The sequence below is a fragment of the Phacochoerus africanus genome, chromosome 10 (genome assembly GCF_016906955.1).
Source record: "Phacochoerus africanus isolate WHEZ1 chromosome 10, ROS_Pafr_v1, whole genome shotgun sequence".
NCBI classification, from domain to species: domain Eukaryota; kingdom Metazoa; phylum Chordata; class Mammalia; order Artiodactyla; family Suidae; genus Phacochoerus; species Phacochoerus africanus.
This window is the reverse complement of record NC_062553.1, coordinates 82,279,319-82,295,648: the sequence shown is the minus strand read 5'-3', so window position 1 is coordinate 82,295,648 and position 16,330 is coordinate 82,279,319. Positions and strand designations below refer to the sequence as shown.

Genomic DNA, 16,330 nt, shown 5'->3' with positions numbered 1-16,330 from the left:
AGGAATCTTTTTTTTTTTGTTTTTTGCCTTTTTTTGTTGTTGTTGTTGTTGCCATTTCTTGGGCCGCTCCCGCGGCATATGGAGGTTCCCAGGCTAGGGGTTGAATCGGAGCTGTAGCCACCGGCCTACACCAGAGCCACAGCAACGCGGGATCCGAGCTGCGTCTGCAACCTACACCACAGCTCATGGCAACGCCGGATGGTTAACCCACTGAGTAAGGGCAGGGACCGAACCCGCAACCTCATGGTTCCTAGTCGGATTCGTTAACCACTGCGCCACGATGGGAACTCCTAAAGGAATTTTTTATTTTTATTTTGTCTTTCTAGGGTCACACTCGCAACATATGGAGGTTCCCAGGCTAAGGGTTGAATCAGAGCTGTAGCTGCTGGCCTATGCCAGAGCTACAGTAACGGGGGACTCCAGCCAAGTCTGCAACCTACAGCACAGCTCACAGCAATGCCAGATCCTTAACCCACCGAGCGAGGTCAGGGATCGAACCTGCATCCTCAGGAATACTAGTTGGGTATGTTAACCACTGAGCCATTATGGGAACTCCTAAAGGAATTTTTAATACTAGTTTTACTACAATGTGCCTGCTTACCCCAAGGAGTTTGTGAGTGATGTATACTTCAATAAAGTTTCTGATTACTTAATGACTTTTAATGACTAAAAACACAGATTCCAGATATCTGGACAGGTTATTGGGATAATGCCATTAAACTGGATAAAGTTAAGTAGAAAACAGCACTTTTTCTTGATCTATTTTTGTCCATTAAATACATGCTTATTTCACTTTAGGTGCTAATCAGATTAAGTTAATGATAATTGCATTGCATTTCTTTACAGAAATCACATTCTGAAATGAACTTCAAACTAATGTCAATATCAAATTAGGATAATGGCATTATTTCCACCCTGCTCCAAGCTTCCAGAAAATAAGTTAATGTTTTCCAGGGGTAACTCGAGAGCCTTCCAAACCCAAGTTTTTGCTCATTGAAAACCCAATGCTCCCCCACCACCCCAAACAGGCTTTTAACATTAACATTCTACACTGAAAACCTTCTATGAGAACTGAAAACAGGATTACTAATAAGGCTAAATCTTACACTATTAAATTTAGGCTCTCAAAAATGGGTTCAATCAAATAATGGTACTGCAAAGCAATGACCCATCCTCATTGTGTTGTTGTTTTTGATGTAACAGAGTGGACAATACCCCCCATCCCCCTTAATTTGAAGAGTTGTCTCAAAGTCAGGAGCTGCAGTTATCTGAGGGTCATAGTAGATGGGTTTTCAAGTCTGGGAATCACTTACCCAGTGTGAGAGATTTGTGTGTAGAACAGAACATGATAGCCACGGTGTCTGCTGGTGTGAAACCCGAATTATTCCTAGGGGAAAAAAATTGTTTTACAATTACCTTTATAATAAGCCCTATTTAACACGTCCTGATTCAAATGTAGTGCCTTCCTTTATATTGACATTCTGGTGACAAGAGTAATTCTACACCTAAACATACAGAAATGTCCGAGTTTCTTTTTGGAGAATAATTTCGGAGTCATTTATCCATGAAAAGGAGACAGTTCTTAAAATATATGGTAGAGGTCTCCTAAGATCCTAACATCATGATTTGTATAAAAAGCATGCAGCACGGAAATCTGCTGACTAAGTCACTAGCTGATTTTAACCCAGTTTGAAAGAGCTAACATGCCTCCAAAAATGCTCCCCTCAAGGATCCTTTTGGTAGAAAACACACGCCTTTGAGAACTACATGGTATGAACAAAGATTTAGCATCATATGCTCTAGTAAAAATAATTAATTACCCTATCATATAGGCCGTGCAAGATCCCTACTTACAGATGAGAAAACAGAGGTACCCAGAAATTATATAACCTACCCAGGGCCCCACAGCTAGGAATCGACAGAGCCAGGATTTAAACAAGTCTGGTTCCTGTGCCTATGCTCTTAACTGCTATGGCTTGTCATTATATAATATAAGAAAATCTTGCTTAGTCAAAATCCATTCAGCCTTATGGGGATCAGTACTGGTGCATATCAGTAGAGTAGAAAGATTTAGACAACTAGGAACCAAAAAGGTTAGACATGTATTATTAGTGCGTCCTTGATATGTTAGAAAATGTCCCTTCCTGCAGAATCAGTGTTTGAAGATGTAGTGAGTCTATTCATTCCCTTCCCTGAACTCAGACAAGAGAGTTAACAAACGGAAAAGCGTTCCCGCCTCTGAGTGCCATAAAGTTGCAGATACAACAATCCATCCAATTGTCAAGGATCTTTGAAGAAAGAGATCCCACCATTTCCCTCAGGAACCCCATCCTTATATACAACTCTCACTGGAAGAAAAAGCTTCCCTAAATAGATGCCACATCCTGTTTCTTTGTTATATACTTAGTGGAGGCAAGAAGGACCCTCTCCTGTCCTGTCCCTCCCACTTCCTCCTCTGTGCCTCTGTTAAGAGAACATTTAAAATGCCCTTTAGTCTCCTCTCCTTTGAAAAATCATGTAAAAAAGCTGATACATCCCAACCAGTCTTATCTGCAGCTTAAATTAAAAAAAAATTTTTTTCCAACTGAATTTTTTTTTTTGTCTTTTTTCTGTTTCTTGGGCTGCTCCCGAGGAATATGGAGGTTCCCAGGCTAGGGGTCCAGTCGGAGCTGTAGCTGCCAGCCTACGCCAGAGACACAGCAACTCGGGACCCGAGCCGCGTCTGCAACCTATACCACAGCTCACGGCAGCGCCGGATCATTAACCCACTGAGCAAGGGCAGGGATCGAACCCACAACCTCATGGTTCCTAGTCGGATTCGTTAACCACTGCGCCACGATGGGAACTCCTCCAACTGAATTTTTAGTGTCTCACCTCAGCTCAGAAAGGAGGAAGAGAGAGACAGGGAGGGAGAGAAAAGAGGAAGGAGAGCGCGGGTGAGGGGAATGGGGGGGTGGGGAGTAAGCTTGAAAGGAGAGTGGGGGCCAGTGATGAAGCACTTAGAGAAGTTCTTGGAGGAAATAATTGAGCTCGGCTTTGAAGAGCAGGTTTAGACATGCGCAGATGCGGATGTCAGGTGCTGCACAGCGGCAGTGCAGGAGGCGTTTAGCAGAGAGCAGACTGGCTGACATGTGTGCAGGACCCCTGGCTTACGACCAGGAGTGTGGGCTTGATAAGACAGGATAAGAGGAGTAGAATGACACGGTCAGACCCATTCTTAAGAAGGAGTGATCACAGAGCTTGGGGTAAGATGGAAGCTGAGGAGTCTGGGCAGGGAGCAGAAAGCTGTAAGGGCCTGAGAATCACAGTGAGGGCAGGAGCTGGTGGTAACAGACATGAAGAGAGAATTAAAAGAACTTGTTAACTGGTAACTTCTATGAAATATTCCCTCTCAGCAGCTTAACAGCACAGGCATTGTGGGCCTAAATTTAAATTCAGACCATCCTTTTCCTTATATATATATAAAAACATACATATATACATATGTGTGTACACATATTTAGATACGTGTGTGTGTACATAATATTTTCTTGGCTGCACGTGTGCCATGTGGAAGTTCCTGTGCTAGGGATGAAACCCATGCCACAGCAGTTAACAGATCCTTAACCCACTGAGCCACCAGGGAACTCCATTGCTTACATATAAAACGGGGATAATACTGCCTGTCTCTTAGAGTCATTGTGAGGATAAATGCCAATGTTTTGTTAAGAATCTGGTGAGTTGCAAGCATTTACTAATGCAAGTTTATTTTTTTGTTGTTATTGCTGCTTTGAGAGAAGAAGAGGAATTAAAGAGGAATAGAAACTTTGACCACCTAGGACAAAGAGGGGCATGAAAGCATGACTGGAAATAGGGAATGAAGAGGAGGCCCACTCAGCAGGGTCAGGGGAGGAGCCCAGGAGTTGGTGTTTTAACTGTATTTGCCATAGTGAGAGGGGCTGTGTTTTCAAGAAATCGGGTGAAGAGAAGAAACGAGTCATGGAAGACGACTGTGGTTATACACAGGGGGTGACCAGGCAGCAGATAGAAATGATTGATGGAGGAAACCATGTCCCCACACCTCATCCTCTCACGGACGGGACCGGGGATTAGCCTGAGAGGAGAGTGTCCTGGAGTCTGAGAGTCTGGGAGCTGGACACAAAAGAAGACAAGGTGAGTGAAAAATACAGAGAAGTTGCAGGCAAAGACTAACAAAGCGGAGGTGGTGTATGTCAGAGATTTTACTTTCTTTGGAAAGTGTGAGGCCCTCCGTTCATCCACAGAGAGTCCAGGCTTAGGAACCTCAGAACTGAGAAAAACGTGGAATAAGCAGATTGGGGAACGTGACCTGCAGTCGATTCCCAAGTTTGCCTTCAGAGAAAAACATTACACAAAACAAAAACAAGACGAGAAGCAAAAAAACCACTGCACGATTTAGTGGATGAGGGCAGCTATCCTGGTAAGTGACATCCAGGGGTGGCTTCATGGTGGAAAGTCCTGACAGCACACAGGAAAATGAAGCTGCCTGTATGTTATATTAAGTAGTAATGACTATAATTATTGTCAGTGATTATCATCTCTATTGTGTCTGTTCACATGCTTGAAAGGAATCGCATTACTATTTATTTTCTAACGCTACCTTATCTCTTTTTAATATTGATTTTCTTTTTATCTTGTTTTTATAATTCTTTTGATTACTTTGGCTTCCCTCGAGATGTTTATTTCCTTTTCTTCCCAACTGGTCTTTTTATTCTCTCACAAAACCTTCAATCAGTGTTTTCCACATAATATTTATTTTGCCTGCCTTTGCAGTACCCACAAAGGAAAACATGTCAGAAGGTTTTACTAGTGGAATTACAGAATGTGGAGCAGAAAAGGTCCTCAGAGATGGCTCTGTCTAAGCCCACTGTTTTTACAGGGGCAGACTTCTATGGGGAACACTTTCCTTTGATAACCTCTGTACCTGTGTTCTGTCTTTACCTGGGTTAGGAGACCTTGTCTGTCACTAGCTGTGTGGCACTAAACAAGTCACCCAGACCTCTGGCTCAGTTGCCCCCATCTCTGCAATGGTGAGTAGACTCTGCGTTAACAATAATGCTTACCTTCCCTCCCTCCCCACCTTCGTCCCCCCCCAGGGCTATAGTGGGAGGCTGAAGGAGACATCTGATTGAAAATGTAACGATAAGGACTGAAGCACCTAAGGCAAATATTGTTTTCTTTTTCTTGTTTTATCACTCTGGAGACAAGCCATGTTATCTATTACTCTAGCTATCAACCCATCAAACTGTCTTGTATATGTTTTTAAAAGGCTCATGACTACTGATTTCTTTTTCTAAGCTTTTTCTATGGTTTTCTTCTAACTCTGAAGGTTCTGAAAGTTGCAGAAAGCTCGGGTGACTCTGGACAGCAGACTCCGGGTTTGATGAATCAACGCCCAAGTCCTACCAACTGTGATGGAAGAGTGTCAATAACAATGTGTCACAAAGCTAGAAATGCTAATTTTCTCTCTTCCATAATTAGTTTTTGAAGTAATATAAACTACTTTGATAAAATAATTATTTTACAGTAGCTAACATTTCTTGAGCACTTATTATATGTGAGCTATTAGGTTGAGGGCTTCATGTGCTTATTAGGCTGAGGACTCCAAATGACCCTATGAGATAGGTACCGCTAACTATCTCCATTTTATAATTGAGGAAACTGACAAAAGTTATAAAGTTATTAAACAGGATTGAAACTCAAGTCTGACTCCACAGTTGGAATGTTTAAACCTGACACTATTCTATTTTTTTTGTTTTTGTTTTTGTTTTGTCTTTTTAGAGCCACACCTGCTGCATATGGAGGTTCCCAGGCTAGGGATCAAATCTGAGCTATAACTGCCAGCCTCTGCCACAGCCACAGCAATGCCAGATCCCAGCCATGCCTGCGACCTACACCACAGCTCACGGCAACACTGGATCCTCAACCTACTGAGCAAGGCCAAGGATCGAACCTGCAACCTCATAGATACCAGTCAGATTCGTTTCCACTGAGCCACGAAGGGAACTCCAACCCTGACACTGTTCTGTAGACAGACAAATAAGAACACAGAATGGTAACTCTTGGATGTACTTTAAACAGTCAGAGTAGAAGAGGCTCCCACTCTAGACACTACAATGGTAAGGTCAGGTCTGTAAACCTAAGAACTGTTAACCAGGTGAGCAGAGTGTTCATGGAGGTTGAATTTTCTAGCCTGAGTCTCTCCTGGTTAATGCTAAACTTCCACCATCAGAGGTTCAGTGACAAGAAGATAGAATGATTCCTAAGCTGAGATTTTAGTCTCTTGATGTCTGGATTGATTTTAGCTTTACTGAATTGGTAAGTAAAAAAAAACCCAAAAAAACCCAAAAACAAACAAACAAACAAAAACAAAACCCACCACAGGCCTATTTCACTAATTTTAAGAAGGAAGGAACCACAAGTAGGGAAAGAAAAGGAAACTCAATAGAGTATAAACCAGAGGGTCCTAACTCTAACTCTTGGTATCTTTGACTAATTTGTGTGTCTGTGAACTTAAAGAATCCAGTTAAATACTCTACAAATTCCTCAACCAAAACAAGTATTGTGAATTTTAAAAGTAATTGAAGTACTGTAAAACAACTATCATTGAAAAAAAAACATTAAAAAAATTAAAAATAAAAATAAAAGTAATTGAAGTAGTTTAGTACAGAGGAAAAAGCAGGCAAATGCTTCAGGAAATGTCAAGTGATGGAGCTCTCTTGTGGCTCAGTGGGTTAAGGATCCGGTGTCACTGCAGTGGCTTGGATTGCTGCTGTAGCAAAGGTTTAATCCCTGGCCCAGGAACTTCCACATGCCCCAGGAACTTCCACATGCCCCTGGCACAGTCAAAACAAAAAGGAAATGTCGAATGGAAATGAATTTCAATTCTATGTGCACTATGTGCTACCTGATTTGGGGTAAGTTACTAAACTACTAAAATCTGATTTTAGACAAGTTCCTAAACTACTCTAAGCATGGGTCATCATCTGCAAAATAGCCACCAAAATGCATAGTATCATAGTCTTTTTCTGTCAGACTTACACAAAATAAACATTTGCACAATCCCTAGCACAGTGCTTGGCACAGAGCAGGGTTCAGTAACTGTTGGCATTTTTCATTCCTCCAATAAAATCCTCAGGCACTATGGGGTCTTCTAGTATGAAAACAGAATGTGAAAATCATAAATTTTATCTAATTGAAACATCTCCAAATTTTAATGGAATATTTTGGGGCTCAACAGTCACTACCCAGGAGCATGATTATAGTTGCTTCTTATTGTGTTATTTACCAAAGAACATGCGTGTCTGGCAGTGGGCCAAGTAAGCTCAAAACACAACAGAACTTCAGTGAAGGCAGAATAAGACAGAATGGAAGCATCTCAAAACTGCAAGGCTTGTAGTTCCCACTGCGGCTCAGCAGTTTAATGACCCGATGCTGCCTCTGTGAGGATGCGGGTTTGATCCCTGGCCTCACTCAATGAGTTAAGGATCTGGAGTTTCGGCAAGATGTAGCTCAGATCGCACGTGACTGTGACTGTGGTGTAGGCTGGCAGCTGCAGCTCTGATTTGACCCGGAGCCAGGGAACTTCCATATGCTGCAGATGTGGCTGTAAAAAACAAACAAACAAAAAACATATATACATAAAACAAACCACAAGGCCCGTGAAAGTCCAGCCTACTCCATGCTAAAAATTCTCACTTTTAATCCGAGTGTGACCCCCTCCACCCTGCCTCCTCCTTCAGGAATCTCAGTAGTGACTATTCTGTGCTTTTCAAGGAATTTTTCAGTCCCTGACAGGATGTCTGTATCCTGTCTAATCTGATGGGATAGGATGAGTGAGTCTGATGATTACTTCGGCCACAAGGACCAGCAAACAAACAGCCACTGAAAGGCCACTTACAAAAAGAACTTTAAAATAGTTCCTACTCTCAGACTTACCCAATTAAGTCACATTTTCTCTGTGACTTAATGGCTCCAGGCTTTACCCTTACTTCATAAATCATGACCACAAGCTTGGGGAAATGCTTCAAATTACACCAATCAATACATTTTTATTGACTGTTTACAACTAGCCTCGTGCTACACCAAGTGCTGTAAGAGCCAAGTGCCTAATGTGAGGCCTGAACCATCCACGCTCTGACACTATTTCAGGCCTCTGAACAACCCAGGCCCTTTCCCTGGTGGCAACTCATTGCTGTAGCCTGCGGTTGCAGAGCCTGGCAATCTGACCCAAGCTTACCTTTCCAGTTACTATTATTATTTTTAATTTTCCTCTACTCTTGCTGTTCAACCAAGTGTGTGTGTGTGTGTATGTCTACATCTACATTATCATCTGTTCTCTCAAGAACTCCCTCTTTGCATGTGTTTGCTGAATAATTAGCTATTCTTTCTGACTCTTGTCAAATCCCACCTCTTCCATGAAGTCTTGCTATACCACCTCTCTTTGCAAGTGCTTTCATCTTTGAAAAAAATTTTTTTTTCTTTCTAGGGCTACACCCATGGCATATGGAGGTTCCCAGGCTAGGAGTCAAATCGGAGCTACAGTTGCCAGCCTACACCACAGCCACAGCCACTCGGGATCCAAGCTGTGTCTGCAACCTACGCCACAGCTCACGGCAATGATGGATCCTTAACCCCCTGAGCAAGGCCAGGGATCGAACCTGCATCCTCATGGATACCAGTCAGGTTCGTTACCGCTGAGCCATGATGGGAACGCCTCTTCTTTGAATTGACTACAGGTTGTGTTACCATAGAACTAAGAGAACACAGAGTTATCAGGGCATACCTCTAGTTTATAAACTCATACAGGATCAGAACCATTCTTTGTGGTGTTCACTCTGGTAACTTTTTCTTATCAAAAGTTTAGGTAACACCTATTGAATGCTGAATACTGGTGGAAGAAGCTGCCTCAGAGGTGACTTTAAGAGCCTTTAAGAACAGGAAAGATGCACTAGGAGATGGAGACCAATTCTGACACGGGGCAAGCCTAAGCAAGGGAGAGAAATGACAATGCTTGAGGTTCCTCTGGGAACAGCAAAGATTTCACCTCAACCTAAAGCTTCAATAGTGTGAACGCTAGTAGTGGTTCACTTAGCTCCCAAATGAAACTCATTCTGCAGGCACCAGATGGCTGCTGAAGGATCTCTGAACAAAAGAACCATTATCAGAACTCTTGAGTTATTGAAAGTGGTATGAAATGCATACGAAAAGTTTAGTCTGGGAGTTCCCTTGTGGCACAGTGGGTTAAGGATCCAGTGTTGTCACTGCAGCGAGTTAAGTTGCTGTTGTGGCACAGGTTCGATTCCTGGCCTGGAAACTTCCACATGCCATGGGCTCAGCCAAAAAAGAAGAAAAGAATAAAAAAGAAAAGTTCAGACTGGCCATGAAGATAGCAAAGCTATCCAAGGCACTAGTCTAGGGGGAAAGAGGTAATGAGAGCCTGAATGAGGCAAGTGGCTTTGGAAGCACAAGAAATATTACAGAAGTAGGATCGAGACATTTAAAAAATAATAATGTGAAGGATTCCAGTCTGAGTAACTCCATGGATGGTATTTCCATTAAAAAATAAGAGACAAAGAAAAAGTCATGGGGAAAAGGATTAATTCCATTTTGGAATATTTGGAGTCTGAGGTCTTGCTAAGACAGTTGGGTGAAGATATTCAAATGGTAAGTGATAAACAGTGCTGGAGCTCCAGAGAAACCTAGGAATGGAAGGTCTAGGCTTCACCAGCAGGAAGCTGAGAGCCAGCAGAAGAGAAATGTGAGTGACGAGACAAGGGCCGAGAGCAGATCCTTGGGTCAGGTCTACAATTTAAGGGTGGCAGGAGCGGGGTGGACTGGTCAGGAGACAGGAGCCCGACTGGAAGAGTGTAGGAGCCTAGCAGCCAAGTAAAGAACACAACTCATCATTTAGGAAACTAACAACAAGAGGTACCAAATCACTTACCTTGTTGAAAAGATGAAGGTTAAAAGCATAAAACTCAGCTGAATAGAGCATACTGAAGAAAAAAAAGAATGAATCTAAATTAGCACTGTAAAAGCAGAATCTGCAGCATACTGATGGCCATGCTTAGTTTTATATGAAACTTATGGGAACTCAGAAAAACAAACATACGAATAAGCCAAACACACAAACATTGCTAAATTGACAGAATCCTTTAAACTAGTGGGACTCAACTAGTTCTTATAGAAGATATCCCCAGATAGAGCTATGATATTTGCTACTCAGGGCAACTCTAAAACCCTCTGATTTAAAATTTGGTGATTTAATTTGTTCCATTTAGGAAGAGCTGGTTTACGCTATGAACAATAGCGAACTGCATCAATACAGTGGCATATGTGATGTACTTTGGAATAACTCATGTTGATTTTAACAACCAAAGATTCTTTGATATTACAATTACCAAAAGTTGTCTTTGGTATTACAGGGTAAACAGAACAAAAGGAGAGTTTTTGAGCCTAACAGTTACTTGCAACTCATAGCTTGCTGCTTCTTCAAATGAAATATCACTTTGGGTATATTTTAATAGAAAAAATTATGTAAGTGGTCACGTGTTAACCAATGCAGCCAATTACTCTATTATAAAGTAACAGTACCATTGATTATAAAACCTACTTTTAATTTGCAGTGAAGGGTAAGATTAGCTTAGAGTTACAATAAGGTAAATTGATGAAAAAGTGCTCATCTTAACATTGGAATATGACAGATATTATGGCTGCATAATCTATTGTAAATCAGACATAAAAAATAAAGGGGGTTAAGTCAGAACCAGTATCTTTTTAAAGAACAGATACATGTGATAAAGTCCCTGAGTCCATACACACAATACAGAACAAAGTCATCCTTTCCAACCAAACTAACATTGGCAGTGGCCTCAGGGAACACAAAGGGCTCTGCTCTGAGGCACCTGAGGAGAAAGCCAGGATGCCCCACCTTCCAACTTACTTGTGAAGAGGATGAGAATAAGGCTGAATTTATCCAGGTCAAAATTTGGGTTCGAGAACGTGTCACAGAAGGTTGTGTAGATGATCATGAGGAGCACGCTGCTGCTGACAGCACCAAAAGGAGGTTTCCTTCTTTCAAGCCAATCCTTGATGTACCTCCGGACAATCTGAAACAGAGACCAACAGGTTGCCTCCTTTCAGAGACGGAGGGAGTTGCATGGGGCAGCCCAAAGTGATTCTGACAGCAGAAAGACATCAAGGCAAGAGCATCATTTGGATGATGGCCACAGAGGATTTCAAAGCCTCCCCGCCACACCACGCTTCTTCTGGGGAATGTAACATTTGTAGTGCAACCTCCACTGGTGTCCATAATGAGAGTATATTTTCAACTGCATTCAAATCCACCCTTAATCATGCCAAATGCTCTTTGCTAGCTGTCACTGAGACGTGCCCATTAAGCCTCCCCAAAGTTTATCTCCTCTGCTGCTCCTAATGGATGTGTGTAATTATCACAGTCCCCTTTGCCTCAACAGACAATTCCAAGTGCAACTTTGGGAATCTTAAAAATCTGACATCTTCAAGAATTTCAAGACGGTAGATAATCGAAAGTGATCCATGGAACATATGAATATTTAAAATGCTAGCAATGCACCAGAAGTTTTTAATTAAATTATAACTCATGCTTGAAAAGCAAAAGTGCATGTGTTGTGGGAGTTTAAATAATTCAAACTCTGACTATCTGGAGTTTTTGTGAATCCAAAGACAAATGCCATTTGCATGTTTTTAGAATTCCAGAATTTACACTTAAAAATGAATCAACCTGTCCTAACTTTCCTCCAAAAGGCTGAGTGAAATACGAAGTCATATTTGGCAGTCCCTTCTTATTTTAAAATCAAACCAGAGATATCAAATTGGGACAGCCTGAATATTGGTGCAAACTTCAAGTTTGTATATAAAAGTGAACCACTCTATTTAAAACCTTTTGGCTTTTGAAAGAAGCTGAACAAACCCGATAATGAGGACTACAGTTGAGACACATTAAGTTTTGAGTCACTCATTATCCTGCATAATTGAACATGAGATTTCACAACAGGCTGAATTACCATGATCCATTAGCAATAATGAGGTCAGGGAACTTTGTCTGACAAGGCTGATGGGGTTCTGTCATCTTCTACTCTGTCACTAAAAAAGCCCTAATTCACAACGAGGCATATGCCTTCACAGATACTCAAGAACAAATAAATGACTCTCCAGAGAACCTGTGGACAAACGGCTATTGGATCAACTTCCTCCAGCCTCAAGGACTCAGTAAGTGAAATAAGCAATGAAATGGAGCCCCGGCAGAGAGCAGACCGGTGGGTACAAGGTGCAGCACCTTGAAGGTTGGGAGTGGTGTGGGAGGAGAAAGAGGGTTTTAAATAGTGGACAGATATTTTTTTAAAGTCGATCTTGTAATTAAACTGACAGCTGGATCTATTTAAAAAAATGTTTTGTTTTGTTTTTGTAGAGGTGATCCCAAGCCACAGTAATTTATCTAGTGTTGATTTCCGTCTTTAAGTTAGAATGTAGTGAGGCATAGAGAAAGGAGCGCAGTTCTGTCATACAGAGTTACGGACTAATGTATCAGGACACTCATTTTGGTGCCCGAGGGACCCAGAGGGTCCCATGTTCAGATGTCACCATGGGGATAGCTGCCTAAAAGAAGGCTATGGAGACTTCACTTAAAAGTCATTCAAAGGTCATTTCATAATCTATTGTTTCTGGTAGTGTCAAAGCTGGTAATTGCCCCAACGTAATGCAACTCAGCTTCTTTAGGAAATAAAATAAATGGAAATTACATGGAGTTACTGAAATTGATACTGTCCTCCAAGGTTTTTTTTTTTTTTTTTTTTTAATATACGATAGTTAAAAACACAAGAGGTCCTCTCTCTGCAATAGGTTATAGAATGTATGGTCCCAATTCCAAGGTAAAAGCGTCTTCGCGGCCACCACTGACCGCTCTGACAAAGTACACAAATACATATGAATGAGATGGAACTTGAAAGTCAAAGCCATTTTAAAAACCAAGACAAATCTCTAATCGTTCATCACCTTTATAAGCTGTAATTTGACTTAGTCAACCTAATTACCTTTCTTCACCACAAAATACTCAGTCTCATAGTATATTCTTTCAAAATGGCAAGAAACACAGGCTCCAAGTCCCGCATCCTTTTAGCCAAAGTGCCTTTCTTCTAAACTCATGAGCGTGTAAATGCTGGATACTTACTAAAGAAAACAACTAGAGGAGTTCCTGCTGTGGTGCCTTGGGTTAAGGATCCGGCGTTGCCACAGCTGTGGCGCAGGTCATAGCTGAGTCTCGGATTTGATCCCTGGCCTGGAAACTTCCATATGCCTCGGGCGCAGCAGAAAAAGAAAAGAAAAGGGAAAAAAAAGCAACCAGAAAGTTAGAAACTGGACAGACTTCTAAGTGAAATAATAACCCTAGGGGAAAACAGATTGTCTTTCACTGTTTTTAGCCTTACAGTGATATTTGTCTGTGCTTTTACACCTTGCCTGCCTCCATAGGGCTTTTCCAGCTTCTAAAATCAAACTCACAAAACACCAGCTTTTGCACTGTGTAGCTACAAAAGTATTAAAATATTTCATCAACTACTGAGTGAAGTCATGTTGATATGCCTCAAATATGCTCTTTGTATGTAAACTCCAGGAACCCTCTCTTCCCTAACACTTTTGACACAATCATTCTCCACTTGTCAAGAATTCATGTCATTTAAAAATCCTTCAAACCTCTTTGGCTTATACAAATGTTTAATAACCTTATAGGAAACAAGACCTCCTTAGAGACAGATCAACACAACCTGATAGAAACCCTTCAGAAGTCTCTCTTGGGGGGAAAAAGTCAAGATGAGGTGGGAAAACACATTCTGGTGGGGTGGCCAGTTGTAGCTTTCTTCAGAATCTATACTAACTATTCACTTGCTCACAGAAACTCATGCATTCAAAATTAAATGACAAATCCTCGTTAATTTGTTTGCTTTTCCCTATGGAAAGAGAAGGAAATCGTCCCATGCAAGATTTTTTTTTTTTTTGGACTGTCTTACCTTCTACATTTTGATTTTCTTTATGTTAAATTAAGCACCAGGTAAACTGAACCCCTGTACTTCTAATAAGTTGAGCCAAATGTCAAAGACTGCATAACCTCCAAGCTGAACCCCTGGAAAAATAACACCTCTTGGGTGAAGAAGGTTGATAAGCAGAAGTAAGTGAGAAGTATAACAGCCATCATTTTAGTTTTCTTCATTTTATTTTTCACGGTATTTTCTTGCATTTTTCTTTCTACTTTGTCTTTACATTTATAAATTGATTTTGGAGTGGGGATATGTGATGGCTAATTTTTCATGTTAAGTCTGAATTTTAAAAGTTATTTTTCTTCAGGTGGCTTTAGATTGTTTCTTCATTTTTTAAAGATTTTTGTGTGTTTAATTTTTTTTTAATTTTATACAATTTTAAAAAGTTATTTTCCATTTATAGTTATTACAAAATACTGGCTATATTCCTTGTGTTGTACAATAGACCTTGAGTCTATCTTACACCCAATAGTTTGTACCTCCCACTCCCGCACCCCATCTTGTCCCCCCCTCCACTGGTAGCCACTAACTTGTTCTCTATATCTGCCAGTCTGCTTCTTTTTTGTTATCTTCAATTCTTATGCTCTAGCCCACTGAATCCATACAGCATTTTCATAAAGTGTTGTGTTTCTTTATTAATATTCTGTTGAAATGTATAGTCAGGGATACAATAGCAAATGCAATTACACAACACATTTCTTAATTTTTTATGACATATTGAGTACCTACGAAATAATCTGTATGCTTTCTTAAAAACTATAAACAATAATAATAAATGGATAGAAGAAGCATCCATCATCTGCTTCACTCTTTGAAAATTCTTCCCCTCTATTATGTACTTCCCTTCTCATGAGCCAGGTCGTGCAGATATTATTCGGCTCAGTTACAGTTGAAAACAAACGCACAGAGAGCCCAAACCACTTGCATAAAATGTTAAAAAGCTATGCAGGTGGATGAGTAGGAAGCTGACCTCTGTCTCCTGAGGGACAAGAGCACAGGGGTTCAAGGTACACATTTTGCAGCTTCTTACTTTGTGATTTGGGGCAAATTCCTTCATTCTCCTGTGCCTCATCTATAAAAGGGATATAATAGTAATTGTTGTGAGGATTAAATAATTGAATAAATATAAAATGCTTTAGAACCAGGGACTGTATGTGGTAAATAATGGCTATCCCTATTTTCAGGTCCCAGTTTGGGGATGTTTCTAGCACGGCGCTGTTTGCCAATATATCCCACTGCGTAATGTAACAGCCTCTCATCTCTCAAAGCAATTTGAGTGCAGCAATGAAAACAGTTTTGATCTAATACAATTTTAGAAGTGCAAAATTTTACTAGCATTAATAACATTAACTTCAGCTTTAATAGGAGATTATTTAATATGAAAAGCCAATCTCAAACTGTGAAACATATCACTAGTGAAAGAATAGAAAATGCATTAGTGATAAAATGCTTTTTTTTAAATGATCAATTTATTGAAAGAAAAGTGGGGTTTAGTGTGCTGTTTTCAAAAATTCTATTTCATTAACATTCATTCAGCAATCTCTTAAATGTAATGCATAATATAAGTATTTGTCACAAGCACTTAGATGTACTGAAGGCTTCATCGGAAAAGAAGAAATATTACAATAACACATATTTTATTTTTTTTTAGAAATGTCGGAAACAGCAACTCCCAACCACCTATGGAAAGACTAAACTCATCTCATAGATTCACAGCATCTTCAGGCTGAAAGCTATTAAACTCCTGGTCCAACAAATGAGCCTGGAAGTCACATGTATGGCCAGGCAGTGGCAAAGGCCAAACTAGACCTCATGTCACATCACAGCTAGTCAATAATGATTTCAACCAAAAAGAAATTACTGTCTGGAGAAAACAGAAATAAAATAAAGTCCACTCTCAGATGGAGGATAATATGAAAAAAAGAACGTATATAAATGTATAACTGGGTCACTTTGCTGTATAGCGGAAATTGATAGAACATTGTAAGTCAACTATAAATTTTTTTTAAATCCACACTTAAAAATATAAATTAAAAAATAGAATGATAAAGTTATATCATCACTGAACAATTAAGGAAAATATTTTCAACTCACCCTTCCTAGTCTTTTTTCCTCTCTAGTTCCCATTGTTTATTTTAAAGATAATAATAAAAATCTCATTTAAAAAATGCATATAAATATCTATGGAAATGTTTATTTTCATAACATGGCACCTCTGGTCACCATGAAGAAACAGGGCT

The 16,330-nt window shown here is 40.3% G+C and overlaps 1 protein-coding gene and 1 long non-coding RNA gene across 2 annotated transcripts in view; one reads left to right on the top strand and one right to left on the bottom strand.

Moving 5' to 3' along the window:
• SLC10A7 (solute carrier family 10 member 7) overlaps nt 1-16,330 on the bottom strand; it is a 239,128-nt gene that overhangs the window by 28,636 nt on the left and 194,162 nt on the right. Inside the window, exons 8-10 of the mRNA XM_047798354.1 lie at nt 10,964-11,129; nt 9,965-10,016; nt 1,314-1,387 (exon numbers count right to left, since the gene is read on the bottom strand). Coding sequence (XP_047654310.1) covers nt 1,314-1,387; nt 9,965-10,016; nt 10,964-11,129 — 292 coding nt within the window. The remainder of the gene's footprint in view (nt 1-1,313; nt 1,388-9,964; nt 10,017-10,963; nt 11,130-16,330) is intronic.
• Nucleotides 10,674-16,000, top strand: LOC125137557 (uncharacterized). Its single transcript, XR_007137434.1, has 3 exons — nt 10,674-12,317; nt 14,099-14,221; nt 15,742-16,000. It is a non-coding gene; the product is annotated as an uncharacterized LOC125137557 (long non-coding RNA).